Below are 22,327 nucleotides of genomic sequence, written 5' to 3' on the forward strand. Positions count from 1 at the left end.
AATAGGGTTTTACACTGTCAGTTGTGTGAAGAATATAAACATTTCTCTATTCTTACCTTACTAAGGGGGTGACTTGGGCCATGAGGTCTATTACTTCTGAAGGCTGGAAAACTTTGAGAACTAGAGCTTGAGGACCCACCCCTGGCCTATGACATTCTCTCTCCCTATCTTTTTTTTTTTTATTGGTGTTCAATTTGCCAACATATAGAATAACACCCAGTGCTCATCCCATCAAGTGCCCCTCTCAGTGCCCATCACCCAGTCACCCCCACCCCCCGCCCACCTCCCCTTCTACCACCCCGGCCTATGACATTCTAAAGAGTATATGAAATCTGTCCTCTTTGCTACTTCTTTTCTCTCCCTTAGCCCTACTCCTCACTTCATGTATCTCTAAGGACTGCTTTGGTTTCTACCTTCCAGAGGTCTAAAACGATGGAACCAGAATGGACTTTAGAATTTATTTTGGTTCAACTTCCTAATTTTACAGCTTTGGGAATAGATTCTGAGGGAATGATTTACTCTTCTTGTCTTCCCTTCTGTCTCTCTGGTTTGCTGTGGGGTCTTTTGCTCTTTTCCCTCTCTTCTGAGTGAATTGTATGGATGCCTTTCACTTCCACTAATATCTTTATACCAAAGGCTCCAAGATTTGTAGTCCCAGCTATGTTTTTCTCTCTCTGTCCCCCGCCCTTTGTTTATAGAACATTTCTATCTGATGCTTTATGTTTTCCTGAGACCCAGCATGTCCAAAGATAAATGTATGGTCTTTTTCCATTATCTCCCCACATTAAAACATGCCACCTCATCCACTCAATTGCTCAAATCAAATCAGGTATCATCTTTGATAACTATTCCTTTAGAACCCTTCTCCCAGTCTAATCCATCACCAAGACCTCTTATCTTACCTCCCAAAATGTTCGTTTTGTCCATTTCTAACTGTCTTCACGGCCACTACGTTAGACCATTATCTTTTGCCTAGATTTACTACATGTCTCTTCTAACTCCTAATCAACTCTCTTCTTCCTAGATAGGTCTACTTCCCACACTGCAATCAAAAGGAACTTCTTAAAACATAAACCTGAGAATGCTATACTCCCATTAACTCCCTACTAGTTGATCATCATTTGCAGCTAATGACTAACGTCCCTGTTTTTCTTCTTTCTCCAGTCTCGTCTGGTGCCACCCTCCCTCTCATTATGCGCCCGTCATGCTGGCCTTCTTTCCGTTCCTTATCAGTCAGTGCCAAGCTCCTTCCCCACATAGGGCCTTTGCACATATTGTTTCCGTACTTCCCTTCTCTCCTTGTCTGGTTAATTTCTGGTCATCCTTCAGGTTTTATTTTTTATTTTAATTTTTTTATTTTATCCTTCAGGTTTTAGCTGAAGCTTATGCCCTCAGGGAAAGCTTCCTTGCCCCCTGATTAGATTAGATCCATCTGTGCTTTCTCATTGCACTTTGCACAACTGTAATTGAATAACTATTTACTTACTGTCATTTTCCCTGACTAGTCTATAAGCTTCATGAGTAAGTGAACTCTTAAAATTTTCTCTCTAGCACATTGCCTGACACTCAATAAATCCCTGTTAAAAGGGGTATTGAGTGCTTTATCCACCCAGAAGCAGAGCTGAAACTAGAACCCAAGCCTATTTCTAGTACATTATTCCTTTCTTAAATCGTGAGAGGTCTATCCTGGTAATATGATACTCCACACTCCAGACTTCCTTTCCCTTTTCCCAGTTGTAAGTGATCTGTCTTGTGTGTTCTATTCAGGGGTCTGTTACAGCTGATCTGGAGAATTAATAGGGGTTTAGAGATTACCCTTACTTCAAGGATATTTGCATTTTAACTTCTGGGAACTCCTGGAGGGCAGAAAGGAACCCCAAAGAAACTACAGTAGTCCCATTTTATCTACAAGGCATATGTTTCAAGATCTCCCAGTGGACACTTGAAACTGCAGATAGTACTGAACCTTATATATACTGTTTTTTTTTCTATATGTACCTACCTAAAATAAAGTTTAATTTATTATTTAGGTACAAAAAAAAAAAAAGAAGGTTAACAACAGGGATCCCTGGGTGGCGCAGCGGTTTGGCGCCTGCCTTTGGCCCAGGGTGCAATCCTCGAGACCTGGGATCAAATCCCACATCGGGCTCCCGGTGCATGGAGCCTGCTTCTCCCTCTGCCTATGTCTCTGCCTCTCTCTCTCTCTCTGTATGACTATCATAAGTAGATAAAATTAAAAAAAAAAGGTTAACAACAACAATAAAACAACTATAATGATATACTGGAATAAAGGTTATATGAATGGGGTCTATCAAAAATATCTTTTTTAAATTTTTTTTTATTTTTTAAAGATTTTATTTATTTATTCACAAGAGACACGGAGAGATGCAGAGACACAGGCAGAGGGAGAAGCAGGCTCCAAGCAGGGAGCCCAATGTGGGACTTGATCCCAAGACTCCAGGATCACGCCCTGGGCCAGAGGCAGGTGCTAAACGGCTGAGCCACCCAGGGATCCCTATCAAATATATCTTATTGTAGCTTTCTGTACTCGTCCTTGTGGTGGTGGCAGCAGGCACACCCTGGACATGCAATAGGATGCCAGCAAGTTTGTGGACCTGTACCTGTTGCAGAAATGCTCTGCCAGCTACTGCAACATGGGTGCTAAGGACCACACATGCCCATCCAGATGAACATGGCCAAGGTTGACAAGGTGACAGGTGGTTTCAAATGGCCAGTTTAAAATCTATGCTATCTGTGGGGGCCATTCATAGGTTAGGTGAGTCAAAGGATAGAATCCTCTGACTGACCAAGGCTGACAGCATCATTTCAAAGAACTTCTGACAGGAGAGGATTGCGGATGTGGGATATTTGTCATAAATAAATAGCAACCCCCCCAAAAAATATTGTAATATACTCACTCTTCTTGTGATGATGTGAGATGATAAAATGCCTACATGATGCAATGATGTGAAATGAACGGCATAGGCATTATAACCAAGCACAAAACTACCGTTGATTTTCTGACCACACGTCAGAAGAATCATCTGGTCTGGACCACAGTTGGCCATGGGTAACTGAAACCATGGAAAATAAAACCTCAGGGATCCCTGGGTGGCGCAGCGGTTTAGCGCCTGACTTTGGCTCAGGGTGCGATCCTGGAGACCCCGGATCGAATCCTGTGTCAGGCTCCCGGTGCATGGAGCCTGCTTCTCCCTCTGCCTATGCCTCTGCCTCTTCTCTCTCTCTGTGTGACTATCGTAAATAAATAAAAATTTAAAAAAAAGGAAAATAAAACCTCAGATAAGGGAGAACTATTGTAAGAAAACTTTCAGGCCCTGCAAATGTCATTGGAAGGAGGGAATTTTCACTATTATCCCTTAATGGGATTATAGGAAAGGAATCTGCAATGTACCAGACTGCTTCTGTGTTGTTTTTTTAACCTTTATCTTCACAACAAACCTGTTAGGTAAATATTATTATTCCGTTTTTCAAATGAGTGAATCTCTGAAAGGTCTAGTATGTTACCTGTTACAAATCTGGTGATGAGGCCAATATTTAGTCCCTCCCCTCCGCAGGACATGACTCTTGGTCAGTCCTTTTCTTATCAAATCATGTTGCTTTCAAGAGTAAGTGTAAGCAACTGTTTATACAAAAATCAGAGTTATGGAGTTAACTGGCTAAGTATCTTTAAAAAAAAAAAAGGCTTACTAGGTTTCTTTCATTCCCTTGTTGGGATCTATGCTCTGAGACTTGACATTTTACTGTCTCTACAGAAGTCCATCACACATTGGTGTCTGACCTTATTCATTCCAAACATAAATGTGATTATGGGCAGATAAAGATGCCTTGAGCACTCTGAGCAAAATTATAATGCAAAATCCAAGATGCTATGTTGTCATTTATTTTACCACTGAGTCCACCAAACCTGTTTCCAGAGAGTGGATGGTATCAGGTTGACAACTTAACAGTGCATTATTTATCTGTTTACTATTATTTGCAATAACAGAAGCTAATAGGAGATAGGCTGTCCTAGGATCAAATATCCCCTCATGAGTTTGGGTTTGCTGCTGATTAAAAATGGTTTTGCACATATTATGGATCTCATCTGGATTTTGATTCCTGAATACAGGATATTTTTTGGGGGGTGGAGGGTCACTATTATATTTCTCCTAGAAATATGTCAGCTATACACATGACTATTTAATAGACTTGTGACTTTGGGGACATTGCTTAGTCTGTTTCCCCAGTTGTAAAACAGAGACTGAAGATTATTTGGAAGATGCTGCTAGCTTTTAAATGTTTGAAAGCACCTATCAACAAAACCTAACCCACCTAACCCACCTAGCAGGTGTTCAAATAGAGTTAATTTCTCTCCTTTCACAGGTAAGGATATTCTCTCGTGAGGTCCATAGATTTATAGATTCTCGGGACTTGTCAGAAGTACATGGGATATTTTGTGTAGGTGTGTAAGGTGTGTTTTTCTTGGAAATAAAGGCCACAGTTTAACAGATTATCGTAGTGGCCAACAACTTCTCTCAGTGGTTGAGCATCTGCCTTTGGCTCAGGGCACGATCCCAGGATCCAGGATCAAGTCCCACATCCGGCTCCTTGCATGGAGCCTGCTTCGCCCTCTGCCTGTGTCTCTGCCTCTCTCTCTAGGTCTCTCATGATTAAATCAATAAATAATCTTATAAAAAAATTTCCCCCCTAAAACAGAGCTGTCGATTGTCCTCCCTGCAATGCCAAATCCCTCTTGCAGGGGACCGGATTTTTTTGTGGATGATTCTGTTCTCTGGGCGGTCTTTTTGCAGCCCAACAGAGGAATATAAACAGGTCCCCGTGGTAGTGATGATGCTGTGTATGTCTCCGGGCAGTGCCCCCATGAACTTTCCCTGGGGGCTGTGACCCCTCTCAGGGTTCCCTCCCGGATGGGGGGGGTGGGGTGCCATTTGCAGCTGGGAGGCAGGTTTAATTTGAGGTCTCTCGCGCTCCGGGGGGGGGGGGTGTCAATTCTTCCTTGAGAAACTCTGGCTTTTGTGGGTTTTCTTAAGCCAAAGCTACTCCCGTGAGGTGTTCGTCAAAACCTCGTGGCGCGACCCTGACCGCCCCCACCTTCCTACAGGCCCCAATCCCGAGGCGGTGGGGGCGGGGAGGCCGCGCTCGCCGCTTCCGCTCCTCCAGCCCACCAGAGGGCCCTGCGGCCTCGCCTCTTCCTTCCCGGAGTGCTTCGCGCCGGGCCCCTTCCGCGAGGGTGAGTGAATGTGAGAGTCAGCGTCGCGCCGCGCGCGCCGTCCGCCTCCGCCGCTCGGCGCCCTTATTTCGGCTGCGAGGGGCGGGCGCGCGCGTAAAGGCATAGAGACGGGCGTTGAGCTCTCGGGCTAGAGCGTCGCCGAGTCGGAGCCGGAGCCCGAGCCGCGCGCTGTGTCTCCGCTGCGTCCGCCGAGGCCCCCGAGTGTCAGGGACAAAAGCCGCCGCCGCGCCGCCTGCTCCCGCCGCCAGGGCTCATCCGCCGCCGCCGCCGCCCTGACGAGAGTCCGCCGCCGTCGCCACCCGTGAGGATCCGAGAGCCATGTCGGCCAGCAGCCTCTTGGAGCAGGTACAGGCCCGGCCCGCATGCCTCGGCCATTGTGTGAGGCGAGAGGGAGCCCGACTAGGCCCGGGCCCGCCGCCCCCGGTCGGGCCGGGCCGAGGCGGCGCCTCTCGCGGGCCGGGTTTCGGGCCTCTCAGGCCGGCCGCGCCCAGCGCCTCGCCCTCAGCCCGCTCTCCCGCTTCGCCCCGGGCCTCGGAGCCCACGGGCCGCGCTGCGCGCCCTCCTCTCAGCCGGCCTCGTTTTCTTCCTTGTTTCCTTCCCCTTCCTTGAAGCCCTGGTCCGCTGGCGGGGTTGCTGGCGCGTCCCCCGCTTTTTCTCCGCGGGCCCCGCCGGCCTGCGCCTTTCCCCGCCTCCCATTTTCAGCCTCCCCCTCACCACCATTCCTGGCGCCTCCCGTCAGGCCTGCTCCTTTATTCCCTGCTCGGGCCCGGCTTTAATTCGTCTTTCCTTTTCCTTTCTCCCTCGGACGGCTTGCTGCTCGGCGACGTTTTTCTTCGCCCGCAGAGACCAAAAGGTCAAGGAAACAAAGGTGAGCCCAGCTCCGCCGGTGGCCCCGGGCCGGGAGGGGACGCCGAGTGGTGGGGGCGGGGTCTCCGGGAAGCGCCCCGGGGAGAGGACCTTTCGGAAGCCGCTTAGTTCGCAGGTGCCTCACACTTAAGTGTTTGACCCTTTCGGTGTGTTCCTGCAGCTGGCGAGCAGCTTTCCAGTGAACAAGGAGTAATTCATCAGGGGTGGGGGTGGATTCGGTTTTGAAATGTCCCAGGTCCTTAGTTTCCTGTAGGTCTTAGGAGGCCTTTGTTTTTCATCCTCGTGGATCACACTCTGGAAGTACTCACATGTGATGGGGGTGGGGGGAGGGGAAGCGGGAGGGAATTGAAATCTAGAGGAGCCAATAAAATGACCTTTTTTAGATCAACTTGCTCCGGGTAGAGGGAGACATTTTCATTGACGAACGTTGCTCAGCGTTCACTTGCCTCTTAATCCGTTTGAAATTCAAACTTATTTGCTTTGTTGAGTAAGGTCCCCGTGGCTAGAATGTATTTTGCTTACTTTGGGAGGTAGATGGTACAATTAAGGCGCTGCTAATTTATTTGAATTTTTTCCCTTCAGTACAAAATGGATCTGTACATCAAAAGGATGGATTAAATGATGATGATTTTGAACCTTACTTGAGTCCACAGGCAAGGCCCGTGAGTAGTTAACCATTTACATGCCTGATCAAAGGGTGTAGGATACCGTATTTTTTTCTCTGTCCTATCAATAAATCTCATTATCAGGGGGTGACTTAATACCCGTCCATGTGTTGTAACAGGAGTTACTACAAATGATACAGGCTGTTAAGACTCCCATCTCTGTTGACAGCAAACATATTCTGAGATTAGAGGTGATAGCATTTTATAGTATACTAACCGCATGTGTTAGTAATTCTCTTTACCAAGAATGTAACAGTGCAAAAGAACTGAAGAACACTTTTTAGCTTCAGTATTGTTTTTACCCCACAACCCTTTTTCTTTTAGGAAAACTGGATGCAAATGTGATGGGGAGAAAAGTAATAAAAAATCACCTGAACTTTATTCAGTACTGCAGAACTGGATTCTTCCTTTTCATCTGGTCACTAGTTAGTGGGTTCTTAGGTTACCCTAAATTTTGGACTTAGGTATTCCTTTTTCAAGCTGAGCTGTATCTGTAGGCACCAACTTTGTACACTTCGGGCTTCTCACTTACGGGAGCTATAGGATTCGTAAAATGGAGTTAAAGGAAGATAAAATACTGTTTAGCACAAACTAAGCTCAAGAATGATTGAGGTTTTTGCCATGTAACCTATTCTAATTTCTTCTAGCTCTGGAGCCTCGTATGTTAACATGATCTGTGCATGTAGAAACTACTTTGTCAGTTCTTTTGCATTAATATCTTGGGTCCCAAACACATAACACTCAGGGTTGTAGCTAATAAAAATCCAAGGTTAATAAACAAAAAGAAATACAGTAACTCAAGATATCCTAAAAAATGAAAAAGCAGGGCAGCCCAGGTAGCTCAGCAGTTTAGCGCCACCTTTGGCCCAGGGCGTGATCCTGGAGACCCCGGATGGAGTCCCACGTCAGGCTCCCTGTATGGAGCCTGCTTCTCCCTCTGCCTGTGTCTCTGCCCCCCCCCCCCCCCCCCCCCGCCCCGTCTCTTGTGGATTAATAAATAAAATCTTAAAAAAAAAAGCTTATGAAACATTTAAACGTGAACAGATGCCATGCAATAGATAATATAGTTTTAAAACTTGACATATTGGTGCATGCTCATATTTGGACCTAATTCTTGAATAAAACTTTTAGATCCCTCATGAAATTTTCTCCATTGAGAGTGTAGAAACCACTTAAGCAAGTGATTGGGAAAAGTTTTCAGAGAAGTCAACCAGTTAATCAGGAAAAGTAGGAAGGAAGTAGAGGAATGAACTATTAATAGGTTCCTGCTATTGAAGTAGTTTGCTTACATAATCATTATAACAGGGAGAGTGGGAGCATTTAGAAACATAATTCTAGGTAGTTCTTGTGAAACATTGTGTAATTCAGATTTTTGAGCTCAGGGGCATGTGGGAACCTGCCAGTTCAGGTGTAGGCATTCAGCTATATAGTGGCATAACCTGTGATATTAAGTCCATGTTTTTTACTTCTCAAATGAGCTAAAGCTTAAATATCTTAAAAATTTGGGAGGTTGGGGAGTAGAAATCTTGGTTGAATAGATGGGTAACTTGAGAATCTTTGTCCTTTGTAGTTTATTGTCAAGGGTAATTCACCTACTTTTTAACCATTATTCATCGCCCTATGTTGGAATAATCCTTCAGGGTTAATCCATTGATTCTAGACTAAATTTCTTATTCATAATGGATTTGAATCTGTTAAAGTTTTAACACTACCTTCAAGAAATAGACTTCTTTTAAACTTGAAGGTATGTGTGAAAGGACTTAGCTTTTTTTTTTTTTGGTAAGGAAATTTTGGCAGGGAAAAGCACCATTTTATCAAACCACATTAGTTGAAACATTTAATTTTCAAGAGCATGTTTGGCTAGGGAGAAGTACTGTTAGCTTTGGTAAAACAAACTTATGGCCTGACATACTTATGCACATCCAAGTTTCTTAAAATTCTTTATTCACTAGTTAATGGATTTTTACGTACCAGAGCTATTATTTTAATTCCAGTGTACTTAATACACAGTTATATTAGTTTCAGGGGTACAGTGTAGTAGTGATTCAACAATTTCATGTGTCCCTCTATGCCCATCAAGAAAATTTCCTCTTGTACCAGAGCTATTTTGAAGATAGGGTAAAGTACTCTATTTTGACTTGAGCCATATCTGTACTTATACAGACCAACTTTTTATATCTCCAGCTTCTTATTGAAGGGACTATTCTGTGAGTTAGTTACAGCATTTATAAAAAAGTTCAAATACAAAAAAAGTTCAAATACTGTTCACAAACTAAGGTCAAGAATGACTGAGGTTTTTGCAATGGAATCTGTTTCCTAATGTGTAGACTAGTTGAGTGTAAGTTTATATTTTTGGTTATTCTGTAGGATAATTCTTAAAGATACAGTTTTTTTTTTTTAAAGATACAGAGTTTACAGTGTTTTTGGAATTCTTTTAATGGAAAAATCAGGTGTGCATTTAAACCTACAGCCATTAATTTTATAATTAAAATTATAGGTAAAGTAGAACAGGTAGCAACGTTTTTCTAGTTTTAAACTCTGGGAGCTATTGTGCCATTTCCTTCCAGGTTATAATTAAATAGTGGCATCTATTGATGTTCCCAAGTGGTTGGCCAAGAGGCTAATGATGTAAACGAGGTGTAGTGATTTATGGTTGAGGAACGGCTGCACAGATTTTGGGGCTAGAACTTGACATAATCAGTTTTTTAGTTTTGTTTTATCTATCATAGTATCGTTTTGATAGGAAGCTTTTAGGAACACTCCTCCAATCTGCCAAAATTTGCACTCCTTAAATCCAGGGAGAACTGGTTTTAATAAAAGCATCATCTCAACACTTCTATAGAGATGCTGGGTTTTCCCTTTTCTGAATTATAGTGCTAAGGTTAAGGCATATATCATTATATGTCAGTTTAATTTGAAATGTTTAAATATTGCAATTATGAAACCAAAATCTCTTGTAAGAATTGTAGCAGGTTTATGGAAAGAGACCACTTGAAATGGTCACTTGCTTTTTTAATTGGATTTGAATTGAGTGAATAGTTGGGGGAGGGAATGTCCTGATTGTTATTTTATTAATTTTTGTGTTTAGTTTTGATTTGTCTTTTTTTTCTTTTCCACAGAATAATGCATATACTGCCATGTCAGATTCCTATTTACCCAGTTACTACAGTCCCTCCATTGGCTTCTCCTATTCTTTGGGTGAAGCTGCTTGGTCTACTGGGGGTGATACAGCCATGCCCTATCTAACTTCTTATGGACAGCTGAGCAACGGAGAGCCTCATTTCCTACCAGATGCAATGTTTGGACAACCAGGAGCCCTAGGTAGCACTCCATTTCTTGGTCAGCATGGTTTTAATTTCTTTCCCAGTGGGATTGACTTCTCAGCTTGGGGAAATAACAGTTCTCAGGGACAGTCTACTCAGAGCTCTGGATATAGTAGCAATTATGCTTATGCACCTAGCTCCTTAGGTGGAGCCATGATCGATGGACAGTCAGCTTTTGCCAGTGAGACCCTCAATAAGGCTCCTGGCATGAATACAATAGACCAAGGGATGGCAGCACTGAAGTTGGGTAGCACAGAAGTTGCAAGCAATGTTCCAAAAGTTGTAGGTTCTGCAGTTGGTAGTGGGTCCATTACTGGTAACATCGTGGCTTCCAATAGTTTGCCTCCAGCTACTATTGCTCCTCCAAAACCAGCGTCTTGGGCTGATATTGCTAGCAAGCCTGCGAAACAGCAACCTAAGTTGAAGACCAAGAATGGCATTGCAGGGTCAAGTCTTCCACCACCCCCAATAAAGCATAATATGGATATTGGAACTTGGGATAACAAGGGTCCTGTTGCAAAAGCCCCCTCACAGGCTTTGGTTCAGAATATAGGTCAGCAGCCAACCCAGGGGTCTCCCCAGCCTGTAGGTCAGCAGGCCAACAATAGCCCACCAGTGGCTCAGGCATCAGTGGGGCAACAGACACAGCCATTGCCCCCACCTCCACCACAGCCTGCGCAGCTCTCAGTCCAGCAACAGGCAACTCAGCCAACCCGCTGGGTAGCACCTCGGAACCGTGGCAGTGGGTTCGGTCATAATGGGGTGGATGGTAATGGAGTAGGACAGTCTCAGGCTGGATCTGGATCTACTCCTTCAGAACCTCACCCAGTGTTGGAGAAGCTGCGGTCCATTAATAACTATAACCCCAAGGATTTTGACTGGAATCTGAAACATGGCCGGGTTTTCATCATTAAGAGCTACTCTGAGGACGATATCCACCGTTCCATTAAGTATAATATCTGGTGCAGCACAGAGCACGGTAACAAGAGACTGGATGCTGCTTATCGCTCCATGAACGGGAAAGGCCCCGTTTACTTACTTTTCAGTGTCAACGGCAGTGGACACTTCTGTGGCGTTGCAGAAATGAAATCTGCTGTGGACTACAACACATGTGCAGGTGTGTGGTCCCAGGACAAATGGAAGGGTCGTTTTGATGTCAGGTGGATTTTTGTGAAGGACGTTCCCAATAGCCAACTGCGACACATTCGCCTAGAGAACAACGAGAATAAACCAGTGACCAACTCCAGGGACACTCAGGAAGTGCCTCTGGAAAAGGCTAAGCAGGTGTTGAAAATCATAGCCAGCTACAAGCACACCACTTCGATTTTTGATGACTTCTCACACTATGAGAAACGCCAAGAGGAAGAAGAAAGTGTTAAAAAGGTAATCAGTTTACCATTCTTAAAGACTTTTAGGGAAGGAGAAGGAATTAGAACAGGAGAGGTATTCTGAATGGTTAGTAAAAGCTCTGTAAATAACATATCACTTAACAGTTCAAGCCTTTATGGAAGTATAATTGGTGTTACTGTTTGACTTAGTGTGTAGAAATGTGGGCTTAAATTAACGGAAAGCAGAAACTGTAGAGAAACTGAATTTAAGTGATGCAACAGAGGTGAAGAACAAGGCCAAAAGAAATGCAAAGGGAGTAATTGAAGTGATAGAACCATAGAAATTCAAATAAGAAAAAGTTGAGACTGTAATATGGCAGAGAAAAGGCAAAAGTTCTGTTATAATGAACTTTTGGCCTAAGTCGGGTATGGTGGTTGAGTCAGGAGTTGGTGTGTCACCAAGGCCTGACATTGCTTTCTGCCTGCCTTTGACAATTGGCAGTATTTGGTATTTTTCAGAACTTTTTTCTTCCTATTCTTAGTTACTTTTTCTAAAACTCTTTTGTCATTTGAAAAGGTAACGTTTATTACATAAAACTTGCAAAACAGATAATCAGAAAAAGCTTAATCTCTTGCTCTTAGAATGCTGTTGTATTCCTGAAGAGTAACTGTATCTTGTTTCCTCTTTGTCACAAGTGACGATGGAGAATTAGGTCCAAATGAAAGAATTGGAATTTATTGGAAAGTGTTGGGAATGCTTGGTCTGTGTGTGTTGAGTGAATGTAAACTTTTACGGCCGTAGAGAATGGTAAAATACTGATTGGGGGGCAGAGCATGTATTACCTAGGACTTAGACATTTAAATGTAGGAAGTAGGTGAAGAGATTATTATGGGCAAGGAGACTTTTTTTTTTTTTAAGAGATTACATATTAGTGATAGAATCCTAAGTGGTTAGCTTCAAATGTAAAATAGCCTATTAAGTTCATATAAATATTTGTCATGAATTCATAGATTTTAATTTTTTTTAAATTTTTATTTATTTATGATAGTCACACACACACACAGAGAGAGAGGCAGAGACACAGGCAGAGGGAGAAGCAGGCTCCACGCACCAGGAGCCTGACGTGGGATTCGATCCCGGGTCTCCAGGATCGCGCCCTGGGCCAAAGGCAGGCGCTAAACCACTGCACCACCCAGGGATCCCCGAATTCATAGATTTTATATATTTGATCTAGGAGTGCCTCTAAGAGGCACTTGTTAAAAGAAGCCTCTGTAAAAGCTTATTTTTTGAGCAGTGGAAGGAGGAGGGCTCTTTGGTTAGACTCTCCATCTCCATAACATAGAATTAGAGGTGCATAGTTGTCCAACTAAATTAGGATGGTTGCCATCTTACCTTCTAGTGTGTGCAGATGAATAAAAATGGAGATCTGCTTGTCAGTGATGCTAAAAGTACAGAGCCACATTACTGAAAAACTTCAGTCAAAAAATCATTTTTTTTAAATCCTCCTTTTTTTGTCCTTTAAGTTCCCCTTTTCCTTTAAGTTTAATTTAAAATCTGCCATAATCTTGAAGAAATAGTTTATTGATTATTTGAAAGGCTCTAAAGATGTTTTAACAGGCTCCTATATTTAGAGAAACTCAAGGAAAGGACTTTTTAAGCATCATGTATGAAATCAGTTTCATAGCAGATTATTAATGTGTAAGGGGCATCCAGGTGCTTAGTTTAACCACTTGAAACATGCATAAAATCAATCCCATGTTGTGAATCTGCTTGTTTTCATCTGCAAAGTTGTCTTACACTTTGTGATTAAAAATAGGAAGGCAAAAAAAAAATCAAATTTGCTTTTCACTTGAGTGGTTCAGTGAATAATAATTCAATTTCATAAGGAGGTGTAAGATTCACATTTTGGAATTGACCAGCTTTGTGGTGTTTTAATACTGAGTAATAATAATCAAAGTTTAGGGTCTTTGTTAAGACAGCTAACGGATCTTTCTTAAAACCATTCCATAAAGACTTTTGATGAATGAGTATACCGATTGTTCTCAGGCTGGTGAACAAACCACCAAAAATAAAAAAAATAAAAGCTTTGATTATACTTGTGTGAGATTACTTTTCAGTTTATCTTTTGTGAGAAGAGATAGCTGCGGTTTTTCAGGAAGGTCCCTATGATTGCTTCTAAACCCAGTTACCTTTTCAGTTAGTATTGCCTTACTTGCCCACTGTTATCCTTAACATCCTTACATAACTGTAAAGCCAGTCCTTTTTTTTTTTTTTTTTAAGATTTTATTTATTCATTGGAGAGACCTAGAGAGAAAGAGGGGCAGAGACATCAGCAGAGGGAGAAGTAGGCTCCCCTTAAGGATATGTGGGACTTGATCCCAGACCCTAGGACTTGATCAGACTCCCAAAGAAAACAAGTTTCATGAGAGTTGAACTGATAATTCATTGAGGCAGCATACCCTTTTAGGTTGGGTGTTATATGCACTTTTGTATTATTTACAAGATTATAAAATCGTGCCAAATGGGCATGGTAACTCAGTAAGTAGGGAAATACTTAAGCTTCATCCTGGAAATGATGTCACAGCTATTCTAAAATTCCATGATTGGGCATGTATCTTGGCAGAACACGCTAAGCAGAACTATAGCCATTTTTGCCTACTGTTACTGACTTGCTCTGTTCCATGATGTAATTCATTATCATAGAACTTCAAGCATTGGATCTATGTGGCTTGAAACTTCAACGAACTTTAGGGTCATTTTCCATATGTGGTTTTCTCTGTTGTATACTTCAGATACTATTTTGTAACCTGCTTTCTGCATTTATTTAGAACCTTTCCCTAATTGTTAAATATTCTTCTATGACATCACTTTTGATTGCTTCATTGTATTCTATCATAGATTAATTATAATTTACCAATCTTAGATATGTCAGCTTTTTAAATTTTTTTAATTTTTATTTATTTTTGTCAGCTTCTTTATATTTTTTTACAGCTAAAATGACACTCCAGTGAACATCCGTTGATAAAAATACTGATTCACACCTGTCCTTCAATGTTATTGCTGCCTGAAAGGGTATAGGCTTTTTGAAGGTTTTGGCTGTGCTGTATATTGCCATATGGAACTTCTTTTGTTTAAACTTTAGAGTAGTATGGCGTAAAGGGAGAGTTATTCCCTACATAAATGATGTGATATGTTTTTCATAAACTTCGTTAATAGTTTAATTTTTGTCTTATGTTTCCAGCCTTTTAACTGTAGGTAAAAGTAAAAATAGTAGAGGGGACCAGGGACTGCATAATTTTCTTAAAGCCTATCCCAGTGTTAGATTCAGTCAGGGGGGGATCCCTGGGTGGCGCAGCGGTTTGGCTCCTGCCTTTGGCCCAGGGCGCGATCCTGGAGACACGGGATCGAATCCCACATCAGGCTCCCGGTGCATGGAGCTTGCTTCTCCCTCTGCCTGTGTCTCTGCCTCTCTCTCTCTCTGTATGACTATCGTAAATAAATAAATAAATAAATAAATAAATAAATAAATAAATAAGATTCAGTCAGGGACTTGGGTCACTGATTTTTCTGAATAACTGGAAAGCTAATGGGAAAGAGACAGCTAGAGAAGATGTGACTATTGTGACAATGGCTTGAGGTGTATATTTTTAAAAATTTAATTGCTATTAAGGGAAAATATCAGGATTTCTTAAATACCTCTAAAAGTACTCTTCAAGCAGAAGACCTAAAAATAGTGATGACTTGGAGTGTGCTTGGATATACATAAGATTTATTATGCTGCTTGAGAATTGCAGTGAAGCTATATATCTGTTCTTTGCTGTGTGCTAGGTACTACAGAGAAAGCTGGAGTGTATTGTCAGGGAGCCTTACACTAGCGACCGGTAGGCATACAAAAGAGAAAGTATTTTCTCAAGATATGCACAGGGTGCCAATTTGGAAGTGAGAACTTCCGTGCTTGGAGTGTGGGTGGATTGGTCACGGAAGAAATCCTGGAGGAGGACATGATCTTTGAGATGAGCCTTTAAAGATGTATAGAAGGTAGCCAGAGGTGTTTGGGGAAGACTGAACCTAGGTTCAGGACAGCCCACATCTGTGACACCATATAGATGATAATTTGGAACTAGAAGTCCTGTACAGTTTAAGAGCAAGTCTAATTGGTATTTGTAGAATGGATTTCTCCACAATGGAAGCTTGTTGGAGATTAGGAGAGTTGAAAGAAACGTTTATGCGGTTAGTTTGGGATACAAGGAAACTGAGAAAGGCACAGTTGGTTTAAAAAAATTCTAGAGTTTAAAAGAAACCATTAAGGTCTAATTTGAATCAGGATAGAGGAGCTCCTTGATGTTAATTTTTTCTTAGTAAGTTTTTATTTTAATTCTAGTTAACATACAATGTTATATTAGCTTATGTATATAACATAGTTATACTAGTTTAATTCCACTTAACATATAGTATATAGTGTTATATTAGTTTTAGTACATACAGTGTACAGTATAGTAGTGATTCAACAATTCCATAAATCATGTGGTGGTCTCCTTGTTACCTTTGCATGGAAGGCAATGGGAAGCTTGTAGAAGTAAAAGTGAACCCCATTATATGGTAATAATAGATACCATCACTGAATACCTGTCAGCTCACTTCTTCCAGTGATGTGTGTGTGTTTAAAGATTTTATGGGGATCCCTGGGTGGCGCAGCGGTTTGGCGCCTGCCTTTGGCCCAGGGCGCGATCCTGGAGACCCGGGATCGAATCCCACGTCGGGCTCCCGGTGCATGGAGCCTGTTTCTCCCTCTGCCTGTGTCTCTGCCTCTCTCTATCTGTGTGACTATCATAAATTAAAAAAAAAATTAAAAAAAAAAAGATTTTATGTATGTATTCATGAGAGAGACACAGAGAAACGGGCAGAGGCAGAGACATAGGCAGAGGAAGAACCAAGCTCCCCGCGGGGAGCCCAATGCGGGACTCGATCCCAGGACCCCGGGATCGTGACCTGAGCCAAAGGCAGATGCTCAACCACTGAGCCATCCAGGTGCCCACCAGTGTTGTGTTTGATACCCATTACTTGTTTTTCCTCTTATGCCTTAGTGTATATCAGAGTGTTTAGAAGAAATGATTTAGAAGGGGAATAGGATAGCTGTTATCAAATGCCTTTAAGAGTGGTAGGTTTAGGGGCACCTGACTAGCTCAGTCAGTAGAGCGTGTGATTCTAGATCTCAGGGTCTGAGTTCAAGTTTCGTGTTGGGTGTAGAGTTCACTTAAAAAAAAAAAAAAAAAAGACTGGTGGGTTTATTCTCCATGCCAAAAGACAGCACCAGAACCAAAGGATAGAGGTTATAGGGAGGAAGATTTTAAAAGGGAGAACTTTTTAAAGTTCTTAGTCACAAGAGGGTTTCAAGAAGAGACCAAAACAACTTTTATTAGATACGTTGTAGGGAAGATTTATAGGTGGAATAGTCAAGTAGATCAGAGAAACAAAGGATAAAAGAGTTATCCAGCGCAAGATGACATTTGAAATTCTTGGAGAGGAATTGATGTTACTTAACAGAGCTTTATAGGAAGGTTATTTCTGTTTTATAATTTTTGACCTAATTATTACATATAAAGGACTTGAGGCTAGAAGGATATGGATAACAGAAAGGATTGGTAGATTCCCAGTAAATCTTAGTACAGATAAGGCATATGGATAGTTATTTTTATTTTTATTTTTATTTTTTTTTATTAACTTATGATAGAGAGAGAGGGGGAGAGAGAGAGAGAGGCAGAGACACAGGCAGAGGGAGAAGCAGACTCCATGCACCGGGAACCTGACGTGGGACTCGATCCCAGGTCTCCAGGATCGCGCCCCGGGCCAAAGGCAGGCGCCAAACCGCTGCGCCACCCAGGGATCCCCTGGATAGTTATTTTTAAAACATTTACTACATTAGTATTAATGAAAAATTTGTTATCTGAAACATACCGAAGAGGGGTTACCTGGGTGGCTCAGGTATTAATTTTTCATTAATTCTAATGTAGTAGGCAGGTGCCTTTGGCTCAGGTCATGATTGAGGTATCCTGGGATCCAGCCCCACATTGGGCTCCCTGCTCAGCACGGTGGGGTGTGGGTGGTGGTGTCTATTTCTCTTCTCTTTGCTCCTTGCCCAGCTTGCATGTGTGTGCTTTCTCAAATACAATTTTAAAAAATTTAAAAAACTTATTTAAAGGATCATATAAATCATTATTTAAGAAAAATATTTCCTTTTTCTTTAAATCCAGTTTGCCTATGGTGTTGGTGCAAGTAATATTTCAGTCTCTTTCTCTCTTTTTTTTTTTTTTAAAGAAAGCAGGGGAGGGAGAGGCAGAGGGAAAGATCATGGAGCCTGATCTCATGACCCTGAAATCCTGACCTGAGCAGAAATCAAGAGTTAGACAATTGACTGAGTCACCCAGGCGCCCTAGTGTTTCTCTTTATAAGGAAGTTTGGGGGTTTTTTTGTTTGTTTGTTTAAAAAAAAAATTTTTTTTTTTGGTCCATCTTCCTCCTAACCCTTTGATTTGTGCATTTAATCTTTTGTTGGGAAATATTTGAAGCAATCAACACTGGCTCCATTTTCTTTCTTTCTTCCTTTCTTTTTAAATACTGTGCCCAGTGTGGGGCTTTAACTCATGAGCCCAAGATCAAGAGTCACATGCTCCACTGACTGAGCCAGCCAGGTGCCCTCATTCTATTTTCAACTTTAGAAAAAAATTAAAAATATCCAAGTAAAGTTTGTGATACAAAAGTTAGAAAATATCACTTTATTTTTTTTTATTTTTTATCTTATTATTTTTTTTTTTTTTTTAGAAAATATCACTTTAAAAGCCAAATAATGTTTTCTTATTAAGTCCTTAGGGAATAAATAACTGTGGGATATTGTTCCTTTCCATTTGGTATTTCTCCTTCCGCCACTGGTTTAAATTGCCTCTTTAGAACTAATGGAATGCTGGTACCCTGTTTTAAGATTTTATTTATTCATGAGAGACACAGGCAGAGACATAGGCTGAGGGAGAAGCAGGATCCCCACATGGAGCCCGATGTGGGACTCAATCCCCAGACCCAGGGATCAAGCCCTGAGCCAAAGGCAGGCAGACGCTCAACCGCTGAGGCACCAGGTGTCCTTGGCTATCCTGTTTTTTGTTGTTGTTGTTTATTTATTCAGAGAGACACACAGAGGCAGAGACACAAGGAGAGGGAGAAGCAGGCTCCTCACAGGGAGCCTGAAGTGGGAGTTCATCCCCAGACTGAGATCACACCCTGAGCCAAAGGCAGACACCCAACCACTGAGCCACCTAGGTGTCCCCCTGGGTATCCTGTTTTAATTGAGATGGCAAATCTGGACTTTTTTTTTTTTTTTTTAATTCTAAGGCTGTTTATGTCTACTTCTGTCTTGAAGATAAGATTACTTGTCTCTCTGCCAAAAGGGTTGAGGAAATTCTACTTGTGTTACTCATCACTTTCCTTCATGGATAGATAAAATGCCTTTCTGCAGCCTCCTTAGAAGAGGACTAGAAGAGAATAGATGAAACTGAATTTGCATCTCTTTCAGCCATGCCTTTTGTATCCATATTTGAACAAGTGTTTGTTAATTGATAAGGTACAAAATGATAAAATACAGGATAAGAACTGTAATAGAGGAATGAAGAAATGGTTTTCTTTCTTTCTTTCTTTCTTTCTTTCTTTCTTTCTTTCTTTCTTTCTTTCTTTCTTTCTTTCTTTCTTTCTTTCTTTCTTTCTTTCTTTCTTTCTTTCTTCTTTCTTTCTTTCTTTCTTTCTTTCTTTCTTTCTTTCTTTCTTTCTTTCTTTCTTTCTTTCTTTCTTTATTTCTTTATTTCTTTCTTTCTTTCTAAGATTTTATGTATTCACGAGAGACACAGTGAGGCAGAGACCCAGGGAGAGGGAGAGGCAGGTTCCATGTGGGACTTGATCCCAGGACTCCGGGATCACACCCTGAGCCAAAGGTTCAACCGCTGAGCCACCCAGGCGTCCCAAGAAATGGTTTTCTGAAGAAGAGTGATAAATTTGGGGAAATTAAGGAAGGCTTTGTGGAAGAAATAACATTTGAACCATGTCAAATAGAATTAGTAGTAAGCACAGTGCCTGGCACATAGTGTACACAAAAGTTCAGTATATTCTCATTTTGGATGAGGAAGCAGGCCCAAAGAGGTTATTTGTATAAGGACTCATTGCTTAATAAGTGGTAGAATTGGTATTTCAGTTAAGTCAATGATGTGAAGCTGGCTAATTGTTAGCTGTTGAGCTTTTAAGAATTTTAGCAAGCTGGCTGTTAAACATTATTTTAAAAAGTCATTATTAAGTGACAAAATTAGGGCAGCCCTGGTGGCGCAGTGGTTTAGCGCCGCGGTTTAGCGCCGCCTGCAGCCGGGTGTGATCCTGGAGACCCGGGATTGAGTCCCATGTCAGGCTTCCTGTATGGAGCCTGCTTCTCCCTCTGCCTGTGTCTCTGCCTCTCTCTCTCTCTCTCTCTCTCTCTCTCTCTCTCTCTCTCTCTCATGAGTAAATAAATCTTAAAAAAAAAGGGGGGGGGATGGGTTAAAGAGGGCGGTGAAGTTATAATCAACTTGTACAGAGAGGTAGCTGATAATGGGAAATGGTAATGGCTATCTGTTGAGTAAAAGTAACATGAGGGGGCTTTGTTGTTAGGTATTTGAAGGTTTTGGTGTCCATACGTTATTCAACAGACTTTGCATTTGTTTTTTTCTATATTGTTCCAATACCTCCTCACCCACAAGGTGTTGTTCCAAACCTTAAAGAGATTTAGTGAAGTTTGAACTGCTGGAAGTAAGACCAGTTATTATCTAGTTAATATGGGTTGTTTTGGTAATGTAGACCATATAAAAATGTCTGAAATACAATGAGTATTAAGAAATGGCAGTTGTTGGGATCCCTGGGTGGCACAGCGGTTTGGCGCCTGCCTTTGGCCCGGGGCGCGATCCTGGAGACCCGGGATCGAATCCCACGTCGGGCTCCTGGTGCGTGGAGCCTGCTTCTCCCTCTGCCTGTGTCTCTGCCTCTCTCTCTGTGTGACTATCATAAATAAATAAAAATTAAAAAAAAATGGCAGTTGTTACTCTGAGCAAGTAACACATTGTGTGTGTATGTATATGTGTGTGTGTGTATATATATGTATATGTGTGTGTATACACACACACACGGCTGAAGATTGATAGAGAGGGGACTGTTGTGTTTCCAAAAAATCCCCATTTTGGGATAAGGATAGTTAGTAACTCTAGAACCATTTACTATTAGTATCTATTCTGAATAGTTGAAACAGAATTACTCAGATGGGAGACTTTGTGCTTACCAGAAGTAAAGATTAGTCCCATAACCATTTTCAAACTTTTTAGCAGTGAATTCTTTTTCTCTCAAACAAAACCTTACTCAGAACCCCATGAATTGCTAACCTTAGGTACTCAGCACCCTCCAACCCCCACTCGGAGGTCTCCAAAGCATCTCCCCTGTGAAGGATAATTTGGACCCCATTGGATGATACAATTTTTTTTAAATGAAAGAATGGTACAGGGAAGTTCTATTGTGGTGGATCTATGTTGTAACTAAAGAAATGTAAGGTTCTGCAGCTTCATTTCATCTAAGTGTGTTAGTTTATTTAGTCTGTGGGGAAGAGGGGTTGTGAGGAAGACCACACCTATCATAAGAGGTGGGGAGGGAGGCTACAGCATTGGTTTTGACTGTCCTCAAATGACAAAGGACTGTTAGCTATAGCTGTTCAGGAGTTTCATGTAGAGGAGGAAATAGCTTTATTCCCTGAATTAGGGCAAACAAAAGTGATCTCTTTCTTCCTCATTGAATCCTGCAAGTCTACAAATGAGCAAGGAGAAAAGCTCAGAGCATGGTAACTTATATCATCCCTTCTGCCTTTCTCCTCCACAGAAGCAAATAATTCAGTTTAAATTTGCATGCTGTCACCTTCTCTGGACCAAATTCTTCTAGATACAACAACTAGCTCATTAAATAGTGCCCTAATAGTTTTCATCTCCTGCCAAATAACAATTCCTGATTGAACTGATTTAACTACAATTAATCATAAGGAGAAAATATCATAAATGAAAGTACAGGACAGTGTATTTTAAAATGCTAATTTTATAGTATGAGACCAAGTGTAAAAGAAAAGAATAGTAAGACCAGTTAGGGTTAGAGTCAAGACAATGGAAGACTGTATTTGAGTTGACTCTGGAAGGATGGATAGGAAAAATAGTGGAAAGATGAAGAAAATGACTAAACTGGCCAAGTTTGAGCTGTTGGGTATAGAGGAGGAGGGGAAGGAAGAAGCAGGCAGTTAATCTTTCCAACTCTTTTGTGCTATTAAAAGATCTGGTAGTTCTTATGAGATACTTAGTACTTTCCTATATTTGTCAACATTAAAAATTTGGCCATATCACTTAGGTAATACACAAAGCCATTTAGAAAGGTAGATTTATATAAGCTTTTGACTTTATGTGAACTTTTTTTGGTAATCAGGGTGTGGGTAGTGTATAGAATTTTAAAGTGTGTGTGAAAAATTTTCAGTGTGCAAATTTTATAGTAGTAGTTGCAAATTTTGCCTTTGAATTTATCTTTTTTTTTGTGAAATCAAATTATAAAAAGTATAGAAAATGAAAAATCACACCTGATTTCTTTACTCTGACAAACCACTCATCATTTTGGCATGTTTGCTTGTCTTTACTTAACACAAGTGGTTTATATGGTAATAATCATATTTTTTTAAAAGATTTATTTATTCACAAGAGAGAGAGGGGGGCAGAGAGAGAAGCAGGCTCCCCACATACAGAGGATCCTGGATCACGCCCTGGGCTGAAGACAGACGCTCAACCACTGAGCCACCCAGGGGTCCCTAATCAT

At 41.5% G+C, this 22,327-nt stretch overlaps 1 protein-coding gene and 1 pseudogene across 1 annotated transcript in view; both read left to right on the forward strand.

Moving 5' to 3' along the window:
* Positions 1-2,585: 2,585 nt before the first annotated feature.
* Positions 2,586-2,841, forward strand: LOC129513355 (40S ribosomal protein S21-like; annotated as a pseudogene).
* Positions 2,842-5,276: 2,435 nt separating this feature from the next.
* Positions 5,277-22,327, forward strand: part of YTHDF2 (YTH N6-methyladenosine RNA binding protein F2) — a 30,713-nt gene continuing 13,662 nt past the window's right edge. Inside the window, exons 1-4 of the mRNA XM_055332781.1 lie at positions 5,277-5,596; positions 6,095-6,119; positions 6,701-6,780; positions 9,903-11,489. Coding sequence (XP_055188756.1) covers positions 5,570-5,596; positions 6,095-6,119; positions 6,701-6,780; positions 9,903-11,489 — 1,719 coding nt within the window. The 5' untranslated portion in view covers positions 5,277-5,569. The remainder of the gene's footprint in view (positions 5,597-6,094; positions 6,120-6,700; positions 6,781-9,902; positions 11,490-22,327) is intronic.

This window comes from Nyctereutes procyonoides, unplaced genomic scaffold, assembly GCF_905146905.1.
Source record: "Nyctereutes procyonoides isolate TBG_1078 unplaced genomic scaffold, NYPRO_anot_genome, whole genome shotgun sequence".
NCBI lineage: Eukaryota > Metazoa > Chordata > Mammalia > Carnivora > Canidae > Nyctereutes > Nyctereutes procyonoides.